Genomic DNA, 15,233 nt, shown 5'->3' with positions numbered 1-15,233 from the left:
AAAGCCTGGATCTTAGTTTTGACCCAAGAAACCCGTAATCCCAGCGGCTCTGACTCCTCATTCAGCACCTCGAGGGCCCCCAAAAGGATGTCTAAAGTCTCCGCAAAGATGACTGCATCATCTGCAAAATCAAGGTCCGAGATCTTGACATTCCCAAACGATGCAGCGCAACTTGATCTCTCCGACATCCTCCCTAAAATCCAGTCCATACAAGTGCTGAAAAGTGTGGGGGCAAGTACACACCCCTGACGAACTCCAGTAACAACTGGAAATAAGTCAGAGATGGTACCACCACACTTCACAGCACTCTCAGTACCAGAGTAGAGTTCAGACATCAGATCGATCAGTTTTGGTGGCCCCCCACGAAGACCACGAATCCTCCAGAGGACATCCCGATTCACTGAATCGAACGCTTTACAGAGATCAACATAGGCTGCAAGCAGCCCCTGCCGAAACTCTCGTCTGCGTTCGGTGAGGACACGAAGGGCAAGGATACGGTCAATCGTTGACCTCTTTGGTGTAAAGCCTGACTGCTCTGGACGCTGGTGCTCAAGCAGATGGCGGCGAACCCTATCAATAATTATCCGAGCAAAGACCTTGCCCGGCACTGAGAGCAGCGTCACCCCTCGGTAGTTGTTGCAGTCTTGGCGATCACCCTTCCCTTTCCAGAGAGGGACAACAAGGCCCCTCTTCCAGTCAGTTGGGATGATGCCTGTGTTCCAGGCAGAGCACAAAACTGCATGCAATGACACGAGTACAGCATTTCCACCAGCCTTGAGAAGTTCGGCATGGATGCCACAGATCCCTGGAGCTTTGCCCCGTTTCAACTGGTTCACCGCAGCCCGTGTTTCCACAAGCGAAGGTGGACCACAGTTGATTCGAGGGTCAGCAACAGGGATTGTAACACCCTTGACGTCCAACTCGACAGCTGGGGGATCAGCCCGGTACAACCGCTCAAAGTAACCGGCCCAGCGGGCCTTCACTTCAGACTCCTCTGTCAAGAGCCTACCACTCTCTGCTCGAACTGCAGTGCTCCGAGGGATGGGCTTGGATGAACGTAATGCGCGAATTCCCCTGTAAGCGGGACGAGAATCACCTGTCCACAGGTGATGCTCTACCCCCTCACAGATTCCTCGCACATAGGCCTCCTTGTCCACCCTCGGTGCACGTACCGTTTTACGCCTCAGCTCCCTGAACAGCTCAGCTCTGCCATTCAGCCTGGTCCTGCGACTCTGGTCAATGGTATCCAGTATCCCTTGAGAGACAAAATTCTTCTTTGCCCTGCGGTGAGCTCCAAGACATCCACCGGCAACATCAAGGTCGGTGGTCTTGAAGGCGCTCCACAACTCTTCAGGACCCCCCAAAGCACCCAGACCCCCCCAAGTGTCCACTCAGCCTGTTCGCAAACTCCTCAGCTACTCTCTCATCCCTGAGCTTGGCAACATCCAGCCTAGGCTGGGATGGTACCATTCTCCAGGATTTAAGTTGCAGCTTTAGAGTTGCTACAACAAGCCTGTGGTCAGTATTGAGGAACTGAGCACTCCGGTAGACCCTGCAGTTCTGGATCATCCTCCAACGACCGTCAATGAGGACATGGTCAATCTCCTTTGCCACACCGCCAGCGTTGGAATACCAAGTCCAGCGATGAGCTTGTGGGCGCTGAAACCATGAACCAGCCACCCTAAGTCCATGACTTCTTGCAAAGTCAAGGAACTTAGTGCTATTCTGGTTCATAGTTCCTGACCCATGGGGACCAACACACACCTCATAACCATTTGTTCCTATCCGTTCCAGTCGATGCATTGAAATCCCCCAAGACTAGAAGTGTATCTCGTCTGGGGCACTGATCAACCACAGACTCGAGTGTGGCGTAGAATGCATCCTTCACGGTGAGATCACTCGCCTCAGTCGGAGCATAAACAGAGACCAGGGAAATGACACCAAAGGAGTGACGAATCCTTAATCTCATTATACGCTCGTTGACCGGTATTACCTCAATTATCATTGGGGTCAGCTTATCGGACACAGCCACAGCAACTTCTTGGGTATGGTAACCATCAGGGCGACCAGACCAATAGTAGGTGTAACCACCCACCATTATCTCGCCACAATCCGGTCTCCGAACCTCAGAGAGAGCTGCAATCCCGATGTCCAAACGCTTGAGCTCTAATGATAACAGAGACAGGTGATCATCCTCTCTTAGGGATAGGACATTCCAGGCACCCACCCGAAGGGACCGCCTCAGGTTAACCCAAGGAGACCGCCGTCTGGTGGACGACACCTCAGCACCACTCCGACACACTCTCCCGCAATCTGACCCAGGGATGTTACCCCGTGGTTTCCCTCCTATCAAAGATTGGGGGTCCCGAAGGCTTTGCCCCAATCCCGTCATCCGGTGAGCTGCCCTGCGAAGGGAAGCTGCACAGGAGGTACTCCCACGGAGTGGGTTTTCAGATTTTTTTGCGTTTTTGGGTTTTGCAGAATGAAGGGTTTTACGGTGGCCGGAGTGCAAATCCTGCCACCAACCTCCTAATAAGAAGTAACCCAACTGCAGGAGGACGTCCGTAGACACAGTTGGGCACTAGATATGGATGGCCGTTGGCTCACAAGGAGCTCCTCCGCCCTTTGACAGGTTTTGTTTTTAATCCTGCTGGGTGTCCATATCCAAACACCCCCCTCACCAGAAAACCTGGTGGGGGAGACGGTTTAGTCGCCGACAACCCGACCATGGAACAGGTTAGTACAGGTTTACATGGTACCTGTAGCAGGTCACAGATCGAACCTGACCTTGCCATCAGGGTGACAGAGAATTGTGGGAAGTAATAAAACGAAGGTAATTTTAAACGGCAAATGGGACCGATGCGGAGACTGAATACATGGTACATAGCATTTTAAACCAAATTAATCTTGAGTACGATGTCCATGTATACGTGTGTGTGTGTGTGTGTGTGTGTGTGTGTGTGTGTGTGTGTGTGTGTGTGTGTGTGTGTGTGTGTGTGTGTGTGTGTGTGTGTGTGTGTGTGTGTGTGTGTGTGTGTGTGTGTGTGTGTGTGTGTGTGTGTGTGTGTGTGTGTGTGTGTGTGTGTGTGTGTGTGTGAGATCTCAAAAAGTTGTGGACGGATCCGGATGAAATTTTGTGGACAGGTTAGGCGTGTGACAAGGACGAACTGATTAGATATTGGTGAAGATCCGGATCCGGATCTGACTACTAGAATTTTTTTAGCGATTCTTCACCATTGAGAGATTGGGCTCAAAATGATACAATACTCATACTGTAGAGCATGATATTTCAAAAATGTCTTGGGCCCAATATGTTCTCGTGGATCAGGCATTACGTGGCGGAGGTATGCGCTCTACCGAATAGTTCATTTGTTATGCAACCTTATGTTGATTTTTTTTACTTCTCCAATTTACTATTTTCTGTTTCAGATTTCCATTTCAAATCACCAATTCCAAGAATCTGATTCATTTTACCTTGGAAGATTTGAAAAATTGGACTGGCAAAAAACAACTAAGGAATAAAGTGTTTTCAAACACCCCGAGGGCATAACTAGTCATGTCACAAGCTCAGCCAAAATTAACCATGGCAGTGAAAGGAAGAGGTTATAGCTTGACTAACAAGAGCTGCTGATATATGGAATTGGGAATTGGTTTAACTACAGTGCTCATGCCACTTATAGCGTCGCCATATTTTCATGCAAATAACTTATGGGCTATACGTTAAATAAGCTCCAAAAATTCCAACTGCGGGGTATACGGTATTTCATCATACAATATGTGACAACCACAGGGGACTCAAGTTAAATGATCAAGGAGATACAAAAAGAGGCAGTTCTATTTTATATTTGTTTGCAAGTTTAATTGTAATATCTTCAATTACAGTTCATTCGCACATTTTACCTACACATATGCTTATATCGAATTCCAAGGCTATTTAAGGGACTGGTAAATTGTCTTCCGTAAAGCCCGCAATGTCCTCGGTGACGTTTTGAAACAGCTGAAGCAGCTCTGAGTTAGCAAATGTAGGGGTGCGCTCAGTTACCAAGTCTCATGCAGAGTGCTTGCCAAGTGGCATAAGCATTCAAGCAAGCACTCCATTCAAAACAGTCAACAGCTGGCTTGGCAAGTGCTTGGTAAATGAACACACCCTAGGTCTGTCACAATCCATGTCATCATCACCCTCATCCTCTTCCTCTCCAGAAATCAGCCCACTTTTTCATCAACTTCCAGTTGGAAATTGGCTGTTTTTTATTATTATTTTTTCTTATTTGTGTTGATAGCAGACATTGTACAACTTCTAATGATATGGACAATTTAATGGAATGATATAAAAATTCAACAGCCTGCAGGGTATTTATACATTTATAATGGATGAGCAGCATGGCTTCCGGTCGCATCAGTACCGGAAACCAGGCTGGTTTTTAACATCGGTATAGTAAGCTTGAATTATTAAAACAACCCTCTCTCAAGATATTCATTCTAATGTCAATTGGTTATTTACCGCAGTTGTACAAGAAAAGAGCCATTCATTGGCAACAAAGCCATGTCAGCTTCTGGAAATAGGTAGATTGTGTATCTCTTGGTCATGTGGAGAGGAAAGATGAGGTGTGTTCAGCTACCAAGCAGCGCGCTCGCGCTTACCAAGCCAGCCGTTCTTCATCGGGTGATACGTGCCTTGAATGCGTGTGCGGGTGATACGTGCCTGAAGTTTTCCAAGAGCACGGTTTTCTCAAGGTGCGGGGTTTACCGGGGCGAGTTATTTTTTGTGAAAATACGGTACTCCACATATGCGGGAGTAGAGTACACAGGCATGTCTGGTTACATGATAGCCATGTGCCAAATTTCTGTTTTAAAGTACCATGTCAAATTTATTGGTCACCTTATATGCACTAAATTTGGCAGAACACAGCTTACCGCTCATGTGCAACTGTGCTGCAAGCCTTTCCACGTCATCCTGAAAAAGAAAAATACTCTCACAGAGAAAGCAACAAAGTGAGAGAAGACTTATCAAATGATCCAATCAAGAGTGGGGAAAAAAATGGTGAAAATCCCCTTACCTTGAGTGTGTCAGGGTCGATCTGAGAGCTGTCATTATCGATAACATCGAAATACAACTTTCTAATGACATTTTTTGCTGTGACCTGAAAAATAAAAAGCATGCGTATGCATGCACAAATAAATTCCCATTTTGAGACTTAAGTCTCACGAGATCAAAACTATTTTTTCGATTTTTCTTTTGAGAACTCGTGTCTACATTGAACGACGACCATTACGAAACCAAACACAGCTGGCATGCTCTTCTTCTTACGTGACATCTCCGTGACAAGAGGTTTTGGAAGAATGGCAGCCCATCCTGAGCAGTACCACAGTAATCACTGTGGGCAAATTAGTCCCTTTGTTCTGCCAAAGAGCACATTATCCATCAAAATGCCTTTCACCAGGCATATTTTGATAAAGTCAGCTGGTAGTGCATGTTTACAGGCACTAGAAGGTAAAGCTGATGGTAGAATAATGTGGTTTAGAAAGAGAAAAAATTTGGACGGATGATGTGGTTTATTGGGTGGAACAAAGGGACTATTTGTTCTCAAAGAGATTAACTGGAGAGTCAGCAGGAAGTACTGCCATTCTTGCAAACCTCTAGTAATGGAGATACCACAAAATACTATTAAAAATTACAATTCAGGAACATCACGATGAGGATGATGACAGTAAAGTTCGATTTCATAATCAAATCTATAAATGTAAATGAAAAGTCATCTCAAAATGTAAAGCCCGTCCACATCCACTTTGTACTCAAACTAATATTGATGAGACAGTTGAAGAAGCAGAAATTTTTTTCAAAAAAAAAATTGTACATTTTATTCATTTGTGTTCTCCATAATTCTCATAATTAAGGTTTGTTGAAGATTTCATGACAAAAGCTCATTTGGTAAAAACGTTATGGCCCTGATGGATGCATGGGCATGTGTACATGAAAAACCAGTCTCCAGCTGCGCATGGAGGATGACCTAACACTAAATAAGCAGACAGAAATTCTCAGAACACAAGAAAACCAGAAGAACAAGTGCCCTAAAGAACGAGTATTGTTCCACCCCCCCCCCCTTTCCAAATGTTTCTCATCACTTTTAATATCATGGCAAATTAGAGGTATTGCATTGGGAAAGCAGTGTTTTACTTTCATCATGAACAATACACCAAGGTAAAAAAAAATTTAATTGGCCATTTCCAATTACCTGACCATCCCAAAATTTTAATTACCCAATGAAATTTTATTTACTTGTTAACTTTTTGGTTGGTTACCTCCATTTGCCACTGTGGGCGTCTCCAAAAACGGCAGTCACGGCGATGGCGTGTTTGCCATTTGTTATCGTTTAGATGTCGCTTTCAAGGCAGGACAAAAACTTTAAAATATGGTGTAGGCAATGACGATTTTAGAAATCTGTCATGTGCAGACAATTATTATATCCTGCATATATCATACCCGACAACTTTATTGTACGTGGTGTGTCCTAAAAGCCATTCTGTATTGTCGGGGATAGACATCAATCCTGATCCGGACTTACATTTTGTCCTTTTACATGAAGTTTCTTAAAGTTGAAGATAGCAAACTCACCAGAATCAGAGGGGATATCCAAAAGGCAAAAAAGTCAGCATTTGATGTTCAAATTGATTTCTCAAAAAATAAATAGATAAAGAAGAGACAAGCACATGCTGCAGTCACCAAAACTTAGGTTCGTGCGGGGTGTTAACCATGTTGCATTTGAAATAAATGAAGACAACACACTGATCCATTAACTCCCACAGGCCAAGTAGAGACCATTTTATTAAAGACATCGACAGCATTTTGGGAGGTCTGATGGGTTCAGCGTATCTTGCCTGTTCAGTTTTTATTATAACTACCGTGGATCGGCTCACTACGCTCGTCTCTCCACAGGTTGTGGAAATCGACGTCACAGATTTGCTGTGATGTCATGATTTACACCAATCGTAAAAAAAAATTATTTTGCACATATATATTTGAAATTTATTGGTAATATAAAAATGTCCAAGTGGTCTAAATGGTATTTTGGATCCTCGGGGTCTCAGCAGTCTAAAGCGTCGAAACGTACGTTCAAACAGTACGCAACTAATAGACATACTACATGCAATCTGCAACCAATGTTCAAACAGGACGTGATTTATAGGCGAACAAGTCTTCCCAGACTAACGGACGGCTTCCTGGACTGTGCTTTTCAAAAAAAAAAAAGTATTTTTTTTTTTTTTTTTTAGGCAAATTAAACTCTCTTTTTTATAATAATATGCTGGAAATTCAACTTTCAAACAAGAACATGGAATTTCACACAAATGTCTTGCTGGATATACCTCCTCCCAATGCTGTATTACGTTCAATGTCAATTAAAGGTCATGTGATCTCAAATGTCACCAATACCTTTTTGAGCAAGGATTCCTGAAAATAACAAATAAATAAATCCATACCCACTATTTTATATGGCTTGTAACCAGAAACAATTTTTTTTTGAAAATAAATCACCACTGGGCTAGGAAAAGCGTAGCAACCTCTACCCTCCCACCTTTTGGAAAAGAACGCCCAAAAACAAAACTTGTTCACGACCACATTATTGCTCCACAACGATGTTGTTTTTCAGCCTTTGAATAAAATTACGAATTTTGTCGACCGGATCACTTTGGTTATATCCACCAGCTGAAATATAATAGTTACAGCAACTTAACTTTGAGCAAGAAGCAAGAAAAGCAAGCTTGTGCCCACACAGAATTCTAAACAGGGTATGGATGGAGGTGGCAAAATTATAAATGGCATCTTTTCTCAGAGAGCCGGCAAGCTGGGAGCAACAATTCAAATTTATTACCAAATCTGATGCAATTTAAATGCTCTAATGGCAGTGAGGTGCTCCATATGAAACTGTTGTTCGTAGGCCTGTATGTAGTTTTTTGATGCCTAGGGTCCATAATTAAAATGTGTATTCGCATCAAAGCCAGTGGCCAATTGCAAATTCATAGTAGGATTGCTTGAAGTGTTTCACATGCTCACCTTTTCACGGCACTGAGGACACGTTCGAGCAGACTTCAACCAGCGGTCCAAACTAGAGTTGAGGTTGAAGGTAAATGTAGCATTTAACAACATCAAAAAGTAAGGGCACCAAAAACAATATCCCAAATCCTACCCATCAATGACAGCATTCCTTATTAGAGCAGAAAAAAAGGTAAAGGCTCATAAACATGCACGTCGTTATTTTTCTTTTAAAGCTTATTCGCCATCGCCTCACCAAGTGCAATATCCTTGCACCATATTTTCCATCTTTCTTTTGCACGAAATCGAATTTGAAAGAAAAATACACGTAAAATATTGCCTTAAACCGCCATTCGATTAAACAAAACGTACCAAGCCTCGTGAAATACGTGACCGCAAAAAATAGCCGAGATGCTTTGACTGCTGTCAAAGAAATCTGAGCAGATTGTGCACTGTGCCCGGAGAGGCATGTCCTCACACGTTGATGCAAAACCTCACGATGGGCAACTCAATAGAACAACCAATCCTCTTGATGAAGTGTGAATTGGCTCCTAAAAGGTGAAGGAATATTAAATACATAAAAAACACCAGGAGGAAAGGAATAGTGGGGCAGCTTAGCCCAAATATTCAAAAGAATTGTGCATTTTGATACAAGCACCAAATTTGGCACAAATGTACATTAATATGTTGCGAACATTTTCAGATATTGGGCCACTTGAAATTCTCTTTATGTCCGCCATATTGGATTTCAAAATGGCCGCCACTTGAAATCTACATTTGCTATTATCTCTGGACGTAATGCAGCTATTGACTTGATTCTGGTATCTAAATGTATGTTTTTGGGGGCAAGGAATCCAATGGTACCATTTTCAACTTAATATTATCTATCACAGTCTGTTATATAATTTTATTTGGAAATTATCTAGGCAAATATTGGATTCAACACATTACTTTGAAAAGAATGTTTTAGTTCTGTAAATATAAATAAATAAATAAAACTATACTAAATCACTAGTAACAATGCAGACAAGCTCATATATACTGGCAGTCTAAAATATAAATTCGTATCCCATTAGGAAACAAAGTGACCCATTCATTTGTGTTTTTCATATGCATATTTTATGTAACATTACATTCATATTGTCAATAAATAACAAACATGCATAATCCCCTTTTCCTAGACCCTTTAAGCCATCTTTTGTGTTTCTAGAGTACAGAAATTTCTTGTATAGGCTTCCATCTGTCTTGTTTCCTTAACAATGCACTGTAGCATGTCTTTAACAATGTTTACAAACATGACTCCACTACATGTCTTTAATCACAGCCCTGACCCAAATAAAAGAGTAGAGAGGCTGCATGTGTGTTGACCCACATCAACTGTGTGTGTGGATCTGGGGATGCACGGTCCAAGACAGTCGCCCCCTTGCCACACTACTACACTGATGTACCCCCTGTCACTAGCAGCATCAAGAAGTCGCCTGTCCCAGCTGCTAAAGTGGCGTCATTGACCAGAGGAGACTTCAAATAGCAGACTGATGAGGAATACCAATGGCTTGGCAATGCAAAGCGAGTCCTGGATGACAACACTGGTACAGTGGACAATGGCAACACATCTTGGCCTGCATTTCATGCCAGCCAACAGCCACCAGATGCTCGAGTCATCTGCCCCACGTTGCTGTTTCCACTCTTCCTGGAGAGTGCCAACACAGTGGCCATGATCCGGCACTCAATGGACGTCGTGAAGAATGCTGTGGAACACCTGAATCCTGGACAGACACCAGTGGTCACCGTTGATCAGCCACTGTTTGCTTTGGCCAAGCAGATACAGTGGAAGTGGCCAGAGAGCTATGGTGAAGACCAGATAGTGGTGATGTTTGGTGGCCTCCACATATAGATGGCGGCAATGAGGACACTGGGGGACTGGCTGAAAGGGAGTGGTTGGGTGCAAGCACTTGTGCAAGCCGAGATTGCGACAGCAGGGACAGCAGACTCATTCCTGCGAGCATCCCATGTCTTGCGCACAAGAAGAGCACATCAAGTGACTGCAGCAGCACTGTACATCCTGAAACCACTACTGTCTGGGAGAAACCAGGGATGCAGAGGACCTTCCGGAGTTTGAAGACTGGTGTTGCCAGAGAGGAGAAGACATCCCCCAGTTTCACTACTGGGCAACCGTGCTGGAACTAGAACTGTTGGTTCTAGTGTATGTGCGTTCTCTCAGGCAGGGATCGTTAATGATGGACCTCGATGCTCTGACAGAGCTGGTCCCTTGGTCCCATGCACTGGATCACACCCACTATGCTAGGTGGATACCAGTGCACCTGAAGGACATGGCCGAACTCACCATCAAAACACCCAGATGAAGCCAGGAAAAGTCAGGGAAAGCCACTTCACCGTTCAGAAAACACAGAGGGTGTACTCTTCAATCCCGATTGACCAGGCACATGAGCAGAATAATGCCTGCATCAAAGGAGACGGTGGAGCAGTTGGGCTCACTGACAACCCGAGTGCCCTACGTCGCTGGATGGTTGTGGGACCAGAAGTTGCCAGGGTGATCGAAGAATTCCAGGATGGGAACCAACATTGGAGATGGCAAACAGCAGACATACGTCATCATGATCAGACGCCAAGTGTACAGGCCTCATTTGTGAAAGATGTTCGCTCTCTCGTCGGTGTCATAGAGGAGATGGGCAACCCATTCGAGGAGGAGAGTCAGGATGTAGTCAAACTGGACACAAAGGAGATCGCAGATCCTGCTGCTGTGGAGACCGTGATGAATGCCAAGAGGATTGGCCAAGAGCAGTTCGAGGCTTTCACCAGAGAGTGTCTGTTGGACAGAACAAAGGCAGTGGATGCACCCATTCCTCGTAACAAGCTGAAGGTGTTCAGCACTTCCACTTCAAGCCAGAGCATAGGTCAGCAACAGCTCGCCTCCATCAAGAATGACCGTGAACTCTTCGCACGCCTGTACATTGGCTGCCAGACGAGGGATGGAAACCTAGAGGAGTTCTTTTGTCACGAGAATCAGGCATGTCCTCCTGCATTGTCTGATGGTGGAAGCCTCTGCACTGGTACCAAGAGTGATCTCCTCACATGCTTGGAAGAAGTCTCCGACGCAAAGACAGAGACTCCTGTCACGACCTGTATTGTGCTTGATGGAGCAGCCATCATCCAGATGCTGAAGCCGGCTGCATAAAAGACCTTTGAAGAGTATGCACAACAGATCTTCATCCCATATATGTCCACGAAGCTGCAAACAGTGTCACGCCTGGATCTGGTCTGGGATACTTACCTTGCTGATTCACTGAAAGGTAGTACACGTGCAAAGCGGGGACAAGGTGTGCGGAGACGTGTGGTGGCTGCCGCAGCCATACCAGGAGACTGGCAGAACTTCCTACGAGTGGACAGCAACAAGACCGAGCTGTTCAGGTTCTTCTCAGCAGCTCTCATGGAATGGTTTGACCAGGAGGACAAGCAACTCGCCATTACTGATGGAGAGGCAGTGCTCAGCAAGCCACTACTGCCAGATCTGACCTCACTTGCCCCATGTAACCATGAAGAAGCTGACAGTCGGATGTTGCTGCATGCATCTCACACAGTCAAGTATGGACACCATGCAATACTCATCCGGACTGTAGACACCGATGTTGTGGTGCTGCAGTGTCCCTGGCACAGGAGTTGCAACAAGAAGACAAACTGTGGCTGGCATTCGGAACAGGCCAGAGTTTCCGATACCTAGCAGCACACAAAATAGCAGCTGGATTGGGACGAGAGAAGGCTCGTGCACTGCCAATGTTCCACACTCTAACTGGATGCAACACTGTGTCTAGTTTTCATAGACATGGCAAGAAGACTGTGTGGGCAGTCTGGACGGTACTGCCAGAACTCACTGAGGCGCTGCTGCTGCTGTCCTCTGCACCTCGTGACATACCAGACGATGCAATGCGCATCATCGAGAGGTTCGTGATCCTGTTGTACGATTGAACCAGCAAATGCACAGACATTGACAAGGCCAGGAGGAAACTCTTCACAAGGAAGAACAATGTACAGCTCATCCCTCCAACGAAGGCAGCTCTGGAGGAACATGTTAAGAGGGCAGTGTATCAAGGTGGACATGTGTGGGGTCAGATACTGCTGCCAGCAACAGAGCTCCCTCAACCAACCAACTGGGGTTGGTCAAGGACTGGAGAAGGACAGTACACACCTTACTGGACCAGGATAACTGAGGCAGCTCACAGGTGCATTGAGCTGGTTTCTTGCAAGTGCAAGAAAGGGTGTGTGAGGCGCTGCAAGTGCAAAAAGGCTGCCCTTCAGTGCACAGCCCTCTGTGTGTGTGAAGGGGACTGCACATGACGATGAGTCAACAACATACATGTACTTGAGGCAATGCTGAACTTGTTAACATGACACTGTTTATGTACACGTATCTTCAGTACCAGTATATACCTAGCCTCAAATACTAGACCATATAGCATGTCAGTATTATACCTAAGACATTTACAGAACTAAGACATTCTTTTCAAAGTATTGTGTTGAATCCAATATTTGCCTAGATAATTTCCAAATAAAATTATATAACAGACTGTGATAGATAATATTAAGTTGAAAATGGTACCATTGGATTTCTTGCCCCCAAAAACATACATTTAGATACCAGAATCAAGTCAATAGCTGCATTACGTCCAGAGATAATAGCAAATGTAGATTAAGTGGCGGCCATTTTGAAATCCAATATGGCGGACATAAAGAGAGAATTTCAAGTGGCCCAATATCTGAAAATGTTCGCAACATATTAATGTACATTTGTGCCAAATTTGGTGCTTGTATCACAAAATGCACAACAGGTTTGCTATGCTGCTACACTTGAAGGGAAACAAAGGCAATGAAAAAATAAAGTAAAAATCAAATACCAACGTTAGTCACAACATACACAATTCAGTTATAATGAATTTATCCTCAAGTTGTACCAAAAACATGACTTCATCTGACTTGACTTCATGATACGACTTCATCAAAAAGTTTAATGCTTTGGAAATTTCACATTTTCTTGTATAGACATGGAGAAGGAGGGAACATAGCCTTGCTTGCTTGAAGTAAATAGGTCCATGGGCTTCGTTATAAAACTCGGATTTTTTTCTCATTTAGTCCGGACGATACCAATCCTCAAAGCCAAAATCATATTTCGATGATATACTTGAATTAGTCTGTAAGAGAAGATCATGGAAAATTTCATCATGCAATGTAAGAAATCGCTCCAAGCTCCGAATTTGAAAAGTACAGCACTAACAAAAGTGATGTATACAGTGATTTGTAGCGAACGCAGAGAGCTTCATACTTAACACGTGCACGTGAGATAATAGGAAACAACAACAACACAATACCCCTGGCTATTTGGAATCTGTGTCATTGGATATGACCTTTTGTTTCCGGTTGTTTTTAAATGCTGTGCGGTGTATAAACACGATTGGGTTTTATTTCTGTGTTGTGAATATTACTTAACGCGTGCACATGAGAGAATAGGAAACAACAAAAACAACACAATACCCTGGCAATTGTGAATCCGTGTCGTTGGCTATGACCCTTTTGCTTCCGTTTTTGTTTCTGGTTTTTGTCATGGGGAATGATGCATGCCGGGAGATCATGACCGGAAGTGTTTATTTATTTATTCAATTATGTTTTTCCCCAAAGTTAATTTTATACATCTGAAAGTGATTTTTTCATGACAGGAAGTGTTTATTTTGTATTTAACATTACCGGGAGTGATTTTGAAACTCTTTCCGGAACTTTTAATTTCTTTTATTCTTGACCAGAAGTGATCGCTTATTTATTCAATTATTTTTTTCCCAAAGTTAATTTTAATAAAGATATCTCCCGGATTATCAAAAAATATTTTTTAATCGTGATTTACATTATTTGTTCGCTGATCCCGAATCCAGGCCGAAGTAACCGGAAATTGCATCAAAATCATCAGGTGTGTGGCGCTTACATGTACCATGGTATCGTTGGCAAGAATATCGTTGTGAACAAGTTTTATCTAAAGTCAGAAGTGAATGCGAGAAGAATTCTACGTTCGCTTCTAGGCTTTTATTCCATACTAGCTATGATGTACAGACATTCAATAACATTAATGAGGAGCGTTGGGGGTTGGCAGGGGTTGGGGGGAGAGAAGAAAGAAGAAGAAAAGAAAAAAAAAACTTGTCAAGAAATCGTTGGGCCCTTTCTAGTTCAAAGCATGGTTGAACAGGCCAAAAAAAACAAGGCGGCTTCAGATCCCAGTGAGGTAACCCAAGATATGTCTTTAGACCCCAGAGTGAGGTGGCCAAAGATGACAACTGATAAAGGATATAATCACCCATTAATTATCTTCAAAAGGGGTGTTTTAATTAACCCAAACACCCAATTTTCACTCATGTACTTCCGTGGAGTTTTTTTAGTGAGCATGCAAAGTTTCAAGCTGTGAGGTTTCATGGTTTTGGAGGTATTGAGGAGACAATGACACACAAGTACAGATTATATACTGTATATATATATATATATATATATATATATTTTTTTTTTTTTTTTTTTTTTTTTTTTTAAAGAAGGCACTTCCAACCAAAAGTAGAAACTGGATCGACTACCAATTTAAGCAAACATAGCAAGAGCAGACCTGGTCTCAGGCAACGTTTCACCAGCTTCACAGCCAGCTTCCCATCCATCCTTGGGGACCATACTCTGTGCAGAGCATTGGTGCTGCCTAAGCACTCTCCTTGGCTATTGGGCACAATCCCAGACAGGTCGCCACTCCGACACAGGATACCAGCAAGCTGGCACTCATTTTGCCGACGTCGGAAGAATGACAGGCAGAGTCAACCCCACCTGGTATTAATTCAACAGCCAAGGGGGATTTGAACTCAGGATCCAAGGATCCCAAGCCCACCACCCTAACCATCAAGCCAACACCAGGCATACAGCCGGCTTCCTTAGGCACAATAGTAGTTCGAGTCTAAAGAGCCCGTCGAAAGGATGCCAAAGGTGAAAGGGTCCCTTGGGTCTATTGGGATTGAAAGGGTCATAAGGGGTCTCAGGGATCTAAAGGTCTTAAAGGGGTCTAATAATCCAATGGGTACATTCGAAAAGTTGTTTGGGTCTGATGGATTAAAAGCTCGAAAAAGACTGAAAGTGTGCCGCCTCTGCCACCTCAACTCTTTGTACTCCCCTTTGT

The 15,233-nt window shown here is 43.8% G+C and overlaps 1 protein-coding gene across 1 annotated transcript in view; it reads right to left on the bottom strand.

Moving 5' to 3' along the window:
- Positions 1–15,233, bottom strand: part of TRAIP (TRAF interacting protein) — a 67,806-nt gene that overhangs the window by 51,622 nt on the left and 951 nt on the right. The window contains exons 2-5 of the mRNA XM_085899076.1: positions 8,402–8,580; positions 8,051–8,102; positions 5,058–5,141; positions 4,915–4,954 (exon numbers count right to left, since the gene is read on the bottom strand). Of these exons, the coding sequence (XP_085755202.1) occupies positions 4,915–4,954; positions 5,058–5,141; positions 8,051–8,102; positions 8,402–8,499 (274 nt within the window). The 5' untranslated portion in view covers positions 8,500–8,580. The remainder of the gene's footprint in view (positions 1–4,914; positions 4,955–5,057; positions 5,142–8,050; positions 8,103–8,401; positions 8,581–15,233) is intronic.

Source organism: Eptatretus burgeri, chromosome 10 (genome assembly GCF_056783735.1).
Source record: "Eptatretus burgeri isolate ZD-2024b chromosome 10, Ebu_testis_v1, whole genome shotgun sequence".
In the NCBI taxonomy this organism is placed as follows: domain Eukaryota; kingdom Metazoa; phylum Chordata; class Myxini; order Myxiniformes; family Myxinidae; genus Eptatretus; species Eptatretus burgeri.
Note: the sequence above shows the minus strand (reverse complement) of the source record. Positions and strands in the feature narration are given on the sequence as shown.